Source organism: Montipora capricornis, chromosome 3 (genome assembly GCF_036669925.1).
Source record: "Montipora capricornis isolate CH-2021 chromosome 3, ASM3666992v2, whole genome shotgun sequence".
Lineage (NCBI taxonomy): Eukaryota > Metazoa > Cnidaria > Anthozoa > Scleractinia > Acroporidae > Montipora > Montipora capricornis.
The window spans coordinates 28,674,575-28,687,074 of NC_090885.1; the positions used below are offsets into that span (position 1 = coordinate 28,674,575).

At 40.9% G+C, this 12,500-nt stretch overlaps 2 protein-coding genes across 2 annotated transcripts in view; both read right to left on the reverse strand.

The window, feature by feature from the left end:
* Positions 1-12,500, reverse strand: part of LOC138042788 (methanethiol oxidase-like) — a 120,270-nt gene that overhangs the window by 54,408 nt on the left and 53,362 nt on the right. The gene's annotated exons all lie outside the window — the stretch shown is intronic.
* Positions 1,525-2,400, reverse strand: LOC138040062 (galanin receptor 2b-like). The gene has a single exon (XM_068885854.1). It carries the CDS (start codon positions 2,398-2,400, stop codon positions 1,525-1,527), a length of 876 nt encoding a protein of 291 aa, XP_068741955.1.

Consider the following 12,500-nt stretch of genomic DNA (forward strand, 5'->3'; position numbering starts at 1 on the left):
TGCAATTATCTGAATGCTAAAAAGAATATTAAATTAAGAAGCTATTTACTTGTACTAAAATCACTAGGTTAAAACATTAAAAAGAAGTTGAAGCAAAAAACAAAAAAGTTAAAACACTAAAATGAGGCACGAGGAAAAACTAATCAAATGAATAAAATTTAAAAAAGGTTAATAGAATGAAAAGTCAGAGTGTTTGTTGTTATTAAGACAGGCTTCCTTTGAGAAACTGATATTTGTAACCAGGTCCCATTTTATTCTTTAGTTATGACTTAAAGCGTTGTAGTGATAGGAGAGTTTTTAATTGTTCCGTAAGGAGGTTCCAAGCCATTGGTCCTCTGTACGCTAATGTGGTTCTGCCCAAGTTAAAACTGATTAACAACGTGGTACTGTGGAGTTATTTCTGTTACGTAGCGTGTATTTATGAGGTAAACTATAGCTAACCAAACTTGAAATTTTGGCTGGTTAGTGTGCACACTGTTCATAAGCGTTAAAAGCTTCATCTTGTACAGGTCACTGATAGATAGCCAAAGAGTGCCTGCAAAAGCATCCTTGTCAGAAATATCATTATGTAATCTAAATACTATTTTAGCTGCTCCTGCATTTGTGTGATCTATTTCATTGATCAGGGATGGTGAGGATGTACCCCACACTAGATTACAGTATGTAACAGTGGGTACAATACTAGAGAAGTAAATAGTTTTACGTGTGTTAGTTAGTAAACACCTTACTCTTTTTAATTGATTGTCCTTGCTTCGGAACGATTTGCAGAGGGGCTCTACGTGGTTGTGCCTTAATTGTCCCATTAAGGAGCCTTGTGGTGCATCACGTTAAACTGACTTGCCACTAGCCACAGCAAACTGTTTTCTATGCCTTAGCATATCCATTCAAGCCTATTTCCAGTTAGACCGATAGCCCTTTAGTTTGTATCAACATATGGGGTGGACAGTTATCAAGAGACCTCTGGATGTCGATGAACACTACGCCAACCACTTCCCATCGTTAACCGCCTTTCTCCAAGTTTCAGTTAAATATATTAGAAGCCCCTCCTCGGCGAGATCCCCATTGATTATCACTTATGTGGCCAATTTCGGTTGTAAACCACACACAAGGCCCCCAGCAATTTACTGGGAGCGTATGGCATCTGTAGGGGGCTATATTTGCTCCTGTCTGAGCGATCACCTTTCTTGTAGATAATGTCCATCCTCGAAGTTTTCCATTGTAAAGGAACAATGGATTTGTCTATGCTACGTTTGCAAACTGAAGCAACAAAGAGCCCTTCAACAGCAGCCTCGCCTATCAAGTGGAGATCCTTGGGAGAGATTGGTCAGGGCCCATTCATGAGCCTCATGCATTTGTTTAATGACGCACACGCAGGCGCACAAGGAAAAAAACTCGCACTCCTAATGCACGTGCTACACTAGTACCATTGCTCTAATCTTACGCTCTTCCTTTGTTTAGGAGAGATCCTGGGAAGAAGATTGTTACGATCCCAAGCGTCAGTCTGCGTCAAGTTCAATTGCTTGATTAAGTTGATTCATCCAGTGACCTCTTGCAGGGGATTCCTTTGATCACCGCTTTCCTAAACCGTTTCATTCCTATGGCATAAATCAATGGATTTGCAATTGAACACGCATAGTAGAGTCCATGGACGATGGTGAAGCCACTCTCAGTTTGGGGCTTGCTGTTCCAAATATACATAGGCTTGATGGCTGCATATAAAGCCCACGGCAGAGTCGTCACCACAGATACAACAACTACTATAAAAAGTGTTAATGATAATTTGGTACCAGTATCAGCAACTGTGCCATAAGGCATTGGAGGAGGATGTTTGTGGACGTTGTTTATGATAATTATGAAAGAGAACGAGACTATCAGAAGAGCAAACACGATATGTGATGCCCAGGCGTAAAAAAAATTAACCGGCATAAAGACAAAAAGAGCAGCGTCCACACATGAGATCAATAAAGATAAAAGCCAACCGAAAATAATGGCTTTAAAATACACGTTTTTCCCAATTGAACAATGCCGAAACGGATAAACTGTTGCATGAAGGCGTTCTAAGGAGATTAAAGAAAGATTAGTCAAGGTGGATATGGTAAATATGCTCAGAAATATCACGCTACTCAATTTTTGCCAGCTAAAACCAGGATGGAGGTCCGACGTCCGATGCATGTAAAATAATTCCCAGGGTCCTGAAACTGCTCCCGACAGTAAATCCGCTACGGTGAGATTTATGATCAGATAAGTCGTTCGCTTGCACAAGTTTTGGTTTCTTGCAAAGACGGTGATCGTGTAAGCGTTCATAATAAAAATGACGACAAATTCGATGACGAAAATCGCATCGATCCAAGCAAAGCCGTGAAGTTCAGTTGAGAGATCTTTTGCCGTGCCGTTGGCCATCCGGGATTCTGGGTCGTTATTAAGCTTCCTGTAGCCACACTTATTCTTTCTTCTTAATCTCTTGGTTTAACCGTATTCTTCTTCTTCTTCTTATTCTTTCCTTGGGCAATAAACCGTTTGTTATTTTCAAAAAGTGGTTTAATCGGTTTTTCCTTTGATTAGGAATGAAAATCGAATTTTTTTTGTCAACTGGAAGTAAAAAAAACAATCATCTGTTCTCTTTTGGATATAAAGAAAAAGTTGATTTGTTTGTTTGTTTTGCTCTATAATGCGATCGGGGGGCTAAGCACTGGTATGGGGTCTTAGTGGGGTTAGCAAAGGTCACCAATGCTCTCCTCGTAAATGCTGAGAAATGCCTCTCCGTCTAATATAGGCTCTACCAGTGAAGTCATATGTCGCACGTCCTCGTTACCGTAGCCCTGGTAATGCTAGCGGTAGCTAGCAGCTGAGCGACAGTGGCAAAAGGCGAGTGTTCGGCGCCTTCAAATAACCGGAATATGTGACTAAGGGAAGGAAAACCCTCACAGAAAAACCCTGGCCCTCCAGGTTGGGGGTTGGGCGTGAGGCCAATCACCTCACCCCATAAAACATTGTGATTACGGAAACTGAAATCTCGATTTATACAGGCTACAATGGGAGAAAAACAACGACTTGCCGGACCCCAGACCATGCCTTTATTAGCTGGGTTGACGGAAGTATGACGACAATGGGTGAAAGCCGAAAGGGAGCCCATTCTCCGAACAACTCGTTGGCAAACCCCAAAACTAAAGTAAAGGTGGGATGTTGGAATGTGAGAACTATGTTCTCGGTAGGAAAAACAGCCCACATTACAGCTGAGATGACGCGTTATGGCATTGGTATATTAGGGATAAGTGAATGCAGGTGGTCAGGATTTGGGCGGTTGAAAGCACGAACAGGTGAAACCATCATATACTCGGGCAGGGACGACAATGTACATCAGAGTGGGGTCGCAATAATCATGTCCAAGAAGGCCGCCCAATGTCTAGACAGTTGGAGACCGATAAGTGACCGCATCTTAGAAGCTCGCTTCTTCTCGCGCTTCATCAAGACAACAGTTATCCAGGTTTATGCCCCAATCAATGAGGCAGACGACGAGGTGAAAGACGACTTCTATGAACAGTTACAAAAGATCGTGGACGAGGTGCCGAGGCACGATATGCTCTTGGTCATAGGCGACTGGAATGCAAAAGGGGTGAGCATCAACTAGGAGAGGAAGGCATTGTAGGAAAGTTTGGTATGATAGGGGAGAGAAGCGACAACGGGGAGCGCTTTGTGTCTTTCTGTGCACTGAACAATCTTGCTATTGCATCAACTATGTTCCCACATAAAGAAATACACAGATATTGAAGATGTAGAAAGTTTTGTCTACTTGGGTGCATACATCAGCAAGTCAGGTGGCACAGAAGAAGACATCAAAGCAAGGTTAGGGAAAGCAAGGGCTGCATATAGTAAGTTGGATAAAATCTGGAAGAGCAGTAAATTTACCTACAATACTAAGACCAAAATTTTCAAATCTAATATCCTCTCGGTGTGTTGTTGTATGGTAGTGAGTGCTGGCGAATGACCAAAACAGATGAGAAAAAACTGGATGCATTCTTACATAAGAGCCTTCGTCGGATGTTTAAGATCTACTGGCCAATGCGGGTAACAAACGAGCAGGATTGGAGACAATAAGTAAGCAAGTGGCAAGGAGGGGATGGACGTGGTTGGGCCATGTCCTCAGAATGGACCATTGCTCACATCTACGAATTGCTCTAACATGGGTGCCTGAAGGCAAACGGAAAAGGGGTAGACCGCGTGAGACTTGGAGAAGGACTATCGAAAGAGAGATGAGAGAGAACGGTTTAGGAACATGGGCAGCAGCAGCATCGGCTGCGGAGGACAGAACAGCCTTGAGGCAGAGAGCCTACAGCCCAATTCTCCACTTGGAGAACGGATAAATGATGATAATGCGATCGAACAACTTGAATGCGTTTTAATCCGTTTGCCCAACTGGTTTTCTATGTGCCTCTACAGACAAGAAAACTTTGCCCTTATGTTATAAATACGTAATCGCAATAAGCTCTCGTAAAATTGTGTTTTAGGAGGTTTGTTCAAAGCACCTAAACGTTATTTAAGTGTTTGAGTGTTGTTGTGGCTGAGGGTGTGCTTGTTTTCCTTTAAAACTCATGCGGTTCAAGAAAAATTCATTGCCAAACTGGTGAATTGCAAAGTAAATTTCACTTAAAAAACCGCTATCGTACTCATCGCTTCGTGATTCATGCGATATTTAGCGTAAAATTTACCGTGGAATTCATTAATTATTAAAGCAGCAGCCGGAAACATCAAAACGTGGACAATTCGAAACCTTTTATTTTCGCTAACCCTACAGGCAGTACGAATAAGGGAGCTCCGCTTTTAGGCTTGGCTAAATCTATATATTTGATAGATGTTTAATTAGATGTTTGTGTATTCACAGTTTCAGCGGTGTCCGTTTGAGAGTGTGCGGAAGCGAGACTGTAGGGTCACATCCGATTAGATTGAGAGAAGAGCATAAAGAGATTCAGCGCGTGAAATGCGAAAAAAATAATGATTTCCTATCCAGAGAAGGGAAGAAATACAATTGTCGAATGGAAGCTGCCCTCGATAGTTCCCACATTTGGGGTTGTTACTTCTATTAACACTCCTTGCATACGGAACCCGCGCCCGCAGTGCGCGCGCGGCAGTCAAAACCGTGCTATCCTGTCAATCATTTGCCCTTTCACCGGAAACAGTACATTTCGGTTGTGCGTAAATGGCATTGCTGTCGCTCTACCCGTCGAAAGGATGCGACCAAAGTCTTTATTCGCGAAGTTAACACAAATAAATACATTATCAATACGGTTTTGCCGTCTTCTTACACTTGATTCGAAAATATCAGCCTGAATTCGTCTTAGAATAGTTAGAAAAAACACAAATAACAGCCAAAGCACAACAGCTTACGTTCGAATTCTGCTCGCCGACAACCCATGTTTGTTGACAAAAAAATTGCCATAAATGGTTTTCTGGCCCTTTATCAATAACGCTCACGTGAATTTTAAATGGAGTATCGGGAAAGGAAAATTGCCAAGTTGATATTTGTTTCGTGTAAATATACGTTTTTAAGTAGCGAAAATTTGTATACGCTCTACAACACTTTTACTGACCATTGCTCGAAGGAACACTGTTTTAAGCTGCAAGGAAGTCGCTGAAAAATATTGCACAAAACCTCGGCCCCTAACACGGGAAAGCCAGACGTGGAAAGTTTTTCAGCGAAGGCTCACTAAGGAAGAGCTTCTAGAGCTTGCCCTCCCGCAAGTCGCCAGAAAGGTGCAAACAAGCTGATTCATGTCCGAAAAGAGCAAGATCTAGAATAGACCAGAAGGGGCAGCAAAATGTGCTTCTTGTATTGTGCGAAAATTCATTCAAAACTTTTCCCTCACTCCCAAATAAGAACTTGCTGTGTCTTGCAATTCTACAGTGAATTACTATGAGGCCAAAAGAGAGATCAACATCAAAGAGGCACTCCTAGGGGTTTTGGGGAAGAAGAGAACATGGCTAATTTGAAGTGGGGAACAGAGTGACAATATCAAAATATTTTAGGGAACAAGGGAAGAAACCAATTTAAATTTTAGGGATCACAAGTTTGGGAACAAGTTTGAAAGTAATTTGGGGTACAAGGAAACACAAACAAATATTTAAAGGGAACAAGGACCCCTCCCACAGGAGGGCCTCATCAAATTTTCTGCCTCTTTCATCCAACAGCTCAAACAAGCGATTCCAACAATTTTTGAATGGTCGACACGAAAAGAAGACTCTCTTAGAGAAATAAATTATTTATAATAACACTTTAATAGCATGCGAAAACAATGCTCAGATGCTTACGAGCACCCTCATGCCCATGTTTGTAAAAAAGCACCATGAAGTATTCCCTGCAGCTGGTTTACAGGCATTGTTTCACCTTTCAAACATTGGGCAAAACCAAATCAACTCCATTCTCAGAGGGCACTGGGGAAAGAAGCTAGAAGAAAAACTGGCCTAATCCAATTCTCCCAAGGTAATCTTTACAGAATAAGATTACTGAAGGAACACTTTTGAACGCCAACCTTAAACCTTTTAAAACAGCGCAAACAATATTAATAGCCTTTAAATTCACAACATGTGAAACAGCATATTTTAGTCTCATATTCAATTAGATTGGGCTGCATGATATTCCTTAAAACCATGCAGAACTATTTACCGTAATAAAATGTGGAAACATTTGCCTCGCCTATCTATATGCCCACGTCGCACAAAAGGGCTCCAAAAAGCAACCAAATGTTAAGGTTTTTAGCATAAAGATCGTGTCTCTATGGAGGTAAAATTAAATAATTTGATGTGATCAAGACATTGAATGACCAAGCAATAAACAAACTGCAGCAATGTATGTTAGGTTCACAAAGTGGGAATGAAAAAAAATATTCCTCAACTGATGTTTCAATATGCATTTAAAATAATTTTCTATCAACAATTCAAGGGACTGACTTTTCACTGGTATTGATTTACGTTTCCATGATAAGTTTGAAAGTGAATCTGGCAACCACAGTGCCCTATGAAATGGGAAACAGCTTTAACAAAGCCTTTAAACTAATATTTTACAAGGGAAACCATTGTTGATGCCCTGCAAAAGAACAAAGAATAAATTGAAAGAAGAGTTGTCTGGAGTTTATCCACAATGGACAGTTAGTGGCTGCATTCACCAATGTAGAGAACAAACACATCAAGTTTTTTCTTCTCAAGCAACCAGGTGATCAAGGAGCTATTCAATTTCCAAAGAACAATGGTAGTAAGTGAATTGGTGAATTCGGGTACCTGGCCTGAAACTGAAACTTGTGGAGCCAAACAACTTGTTGAGCTTAGTACTTAAACTGGGTAGATAATTATGGCTACAATTATTGTCCATTCAACCAACACAGTTTCTCCTAATTTTGTGTACCATTCACTTGTTGGTTCCTTAATAAAAAAAAAAATCGCCAATTCAATTAAGGATTCAAGTCCTTTCAAATCATCAAAGTTACTTTTTGCGCCACCAGGAACAAACGAAAAAAAACACAGCACTGAAGAACAAACAAATTAACTGCTCAAGAATGCACGACTCCCTTTGAAACAACAGCAAAACAGGACCCTCGAGTCACTAAAAAGTGCTGCATGCTACGTGGATGTTTGTAGAACGAACGATCGCAAGTTGTAATCACTGAAAGAAAACTCCACTCCAGATCTGATAGACGATGGTCGTGCAAAACTTGCCAAGCACGTGGAACACCCAACAGGATTGTTTGTTGTTTGGCACAGCAGATGAACGAAAAATTGTTCCCCTCACTATTCACCTGAAGTTTGGTCATGATGGACACACACACAAACAAGAGCTGATCGGACATCAAAGTGCTGAACAAACGAAGGGATTTCGTCGTAAAAATGTTCACTCAGCAACGTCTTCTTCTTCAACAGAATAAAGTTCAAAAAGCGATCCTGGTTGTTAATCACATGCTAGCCCATGTCATAAACTAGGATAAAGTGGATTGGCAAATTGATTGTCAGAACAATGTGTCATTTTCAAAGAAGCAACGGTCAAGAGCGTCACAAGAGAAGGCTAAGCGAATGTCCACCGATCTAACCACAGAACCACACGCTTTCATTACGACATAAATTTCGAATTTTTGTAGTTTCTTAGGTCTCATGTTTCTTGCGTGTTGTACTCAAATCATCATTTGTTCCCTTTAAGAGTAACTTAATTATATCTAGCCCTAACAGCACAAGTCACTCCTTTTATTATCTGGAAAGGAAGAGAGATCATCTCACACGAATCAAAATTTAAGGAATCACTGGACATCTCGGAGATTAAAGTATTTTTAAGTTGAAAATTGTCCAGTTTGATGTACATCGTTTGGTTAAAGTACCTTTTATTTGTTCCTCATTCGATTTCGTTTATCGCGTTTGATTCGCGCCTTATATCAGAGTTTAGTAGTTTTCTGTTTATTGTATGTTCAAGCTATAATCCTGGACAAAATTGTTGACCATCTCTCTATTCGTCTCTCCATAGAAAAACAAATTTCTTTCAATGACACAAACCATGCCATTTACGAACCCCCCCTCCCCCCCCCCCCCCCCAAAAAAAAAACAATGTGTTTGATACCAAGGCTATTTGCGCTTCTTGTAAACAACATTGCTTTGGGTCGGGAAGGGGGAAGGGGTATTTAGGCCTTTTATTGTAGTTATTGTGTAATGGTTTAAACTTGAGGTATGTCTCAACTACTTTTGTCCAAGGTTGTGGTTTGAGCCACATACAAAGACGGAAGAATACACAAGAACACTCAGCCACAGGGCTTAATTAAGGAATTCACGTTCATAAACTTCTATTTCCTGTTTTGAGTCGAAGAGTTCAAGTTTTTTATTTCTACAACAAGTTACAGGTAATTCCGAAATAAACTGTACGTATTGAAATACTAGTCTCTGTTCGATTACACTGTGGGTTGACTTGGCTCACGAATATAACACTACCTCGTCCCCTACAAACACATCCATATGCTATATTGTGCCTTTCCATACTATTCACGATAAAAATAGTCCAGACAAATCTCAAACTACTCGAAAAAAAAAGCAAAGAAAACAGTCGAGAATCAAGAAATCACACAGTCCTTCGATAAGAAATGCTAAATTCTTGTTTTGACCGAAAGCCTCGTTTTCGCACCTTCTGAAACTAACACCGCTAAGACGCAAACTCTAGTTTGATTTGGACACTACACCTCACTGGGTAAATAGTTTATCCTGAAGTCAAAATAGATACGTTGCGTTTCTGAGGAAAGGAAAAAAAAAACTAAGTAGTGTTTCGTTTCCGGACTGAGCAGCTCTGGGTAGATGAGAAATATGCTGCATTCGAGCTCGATCCCCTGGCCTGCTTCTTCCATTGTACGAGTTTCCAGAAGTACCTGTTGGGTTCCTAGGCCTTTTCTTTGTTGTTTTCCGATTGGCCCAGCCAGCATTACTCCTGGGAGAATCAAGTTTCCGCGCCTTCAATACCGCCCAAATCAGTGCCAACTGTTTTTGTGTAACATTCACTACAGGCAACCCAGTTTACGCCTACGGGGTCGTCACGTAGGTTCGACTCCTGCAAAGGGGTATTCAAGTTCTTTCCGATTACCTCCGAGTCAACATCGAAAAGGTAAGTCTCTTTAGTATTGCTTTAAACAGTTGGTTCGCTCTTACACTAAAAGGGACTCCTCCTGATGTTTATATGAGCATTAACCGTTCTCATCCAGCTCGGCTCAGGTTGGCTGTGATTGTCAAATTGCGCTGGCGTTTCGATTTTCACTATTCCCAGTTGAGAACTTGCGGATCAAGGATGGCACAGTCGGTTAGTGCGCGGCCTTGGTGCAAGAGGTCCTCAGTTTGATTCTCGGATCTCACACCTTTTTTTTGACTTCTTTCGTGTCAGTGTTGCTCAAGTAGCTTTAAATACTCGTAAAACGGAGCACTGATGGAGAGGGGGAAGTAAACTGAGCGCACCGTCGGCCTCAGGTTTGTTAGTTGAATTACTAGAGAGATTAAGCATCGCGTATATTTTTCCCGCGAACGGCAGGGAGGGTCACGAGACCTGACATTTCCCGCGTTTTCCGTTTGCCGGCCGCCGTTTCTACTCTAGGAGGACATTTTTTTTTCCCGTTTGTAGGGAAGGCCAAAACGTGAGTATTTGTAGCCCATTTTTACCAACTATTTCTGCATTTTGATCACTTGCTTTTATAGCTAAGCTTTGTTGATCATCCTACTTCTACATGAACTGCTTATAAAGCTAAAAGAGTTTCAAATTTAAGCGGAAAATACATAACTTCTCTGTATCCATTTTCTCTAATCGCAGTGAATGGCGACCGAGAACATTTGCCTTAGGAAAATTAAGAAATATGGGCCTGGCCTGTACTCAACTGTAACTGTATTTCAGTTAATATTTTAAACAATAAGTTGAAAAAGTTTCTCTTTGAACGAACATTTAGTTAATACCGTGTCGTCGGAAAGCTTAAACAGACGAACATCGCGGGCGGAACGGCAAACAACAAACGGCTAGCCGACGTTCAGCGTTCGCCGTTTTTGCGGTGCTTAATCTAACTACTGTTACGAGTTATCGACGTTAAATATAGTTGCTTTACTTAACTTTACTTTTTGCTATTTCCAAAGTGGTCACTTGTACTACTGTTACCCAGGGCTTGAGGATCCAGAGATGCTGTCATGCGTGTTACACAATTCATCTGGAGAGACTGGCGTTGTGGTTCAGTTATCTTATGACACCTGATTAGGGTGGTATTCCGAAACTCTTGCATTCTTAAGGTATAAACTATAGGATTTACAAAGGAATTGGCGAAGAACAAGACATGTACGGACTGGCGGATATTAAATATGGCCTTTTTGGATAGTTTGTTGGATTTTGTTTCACGGAGGACAGCGTAGAAAAACCAGGGAAGAATTAAGAGCGTGCTGAGAGCAGTGACAACGAATAACGTGGCTGTCAATTTCCTGTCGGAGGCCCCTGCCCCAGATAGCTGTGGAGGGACATTTCTTTTTACGTTAAAGATAATAACCATATAGGATACTATGACCGTCGAAAGGACAATTATCATAAGTGAAGCCCAAACGATTCTGTAGGCTTTTAAGTCATTACGAAATAGCGCAGCCTCTGCAGACGACAGGACAAGAGCTAATAGCCAAATGCAAACAACAGTCTTTAAATAAATCCGGTTTGTCATTCGAGAGTGTCTGAAAGGAAATAAAGTTGCATGAAGGCGTTCCAACGACAGCAAGGCAAGATGAAGCATGGAGCAATTTGCAAAAAATTTTTCAAAGTAAATGACTGTGAACTTTTTCCAACTGAATCCACTTTCAGAATTAAAGGTTGGCGTACGGTAAATATGCATGGGCCCTGACACAGCTCCCACCAGCAAATCAGCCACAGCCAGGTTTATGATCAGGTACGTAGTGCGCTTGCGTAGATGGTGATTTCTTGCAAAGGTGATGATAGTGAAGCCGTTTATTAGAAATATGATGACAAATTCAGGGATGTAAACTGCAAGCCACATGGTATTCAACCTTGTCGAAGGATCATCTGTTCCTGTTTCATTCGGCATTCTCAAGCTAAGGCAGATTCAAATTGTCTGGCGTTGTCTCTTGCCTGTTCTAATAAGTTGACAAATCAAAAGATTAAACTTGTTTGCCGATAAAGAAATCTCTGAGTCTCCCTTTTTTAGCCGGGGCCGAAAATTTCAATTGATTTTATCGGTACGAGTGACTGGCGTCTTTTAAGAACAGTTATTGTGACGGCAACGTTCCATCCTGTTTACGTCGTACAATGTGGATGAAATTAAAATAAATTGGTGCGAGCGGTTTCAAAGTAAAAATAGAGACTACAGGGTTCACAGTTTTACGCTCACGTTGTCGTTAAAACCTCGAAATTGGTGATTTCTTGTTGTTACGCAGTGTACCGCAAAAATTGTCCTAAAATGCATGCGCAAGTGCAGCACGATTATTTTTTGTGGCGATGCCGTTGACGTGGCAGGTGGAAATTTGCGTTTTTCTACAAATCCAGGAAACTTGTTTTATTTTAGTTCATTTCTTGCGTGTTTTCTACAGGTATCTAGCTAGCAAATAGCGATGTTTCTCGTAACGTCATCTATTGTTATTAATATGCCAACCAGAACCTAATTGGCTGTTGAAACAATGACTTCTTTTGTTCCGTGGTTGGCAAATTTGAATATCAAAAGAAATGTGACGTCAATGTTTGTAAACAAGAAATATCACTATTGTCAAAATCGAGAGACACTGAGCTGGAATGTACGGTGGCCCACAAGGGACATGATGCATATTAAAAAGTTGCTGTAAATAAAATAAAGTTGCTGAAAATTAAAGTTTCTGCAAATTAAAAATAGATAGTTGTTGCAAATTAAAACATCAGGAGTACGAGCGCGCACTGAAGGAAGGACAGGTACAAAACACAGGTCACAGGTCCCAAGTCACGGGTCATTGTTTTATCAATACAAAAACAATCCTAACTGTTTACAAAT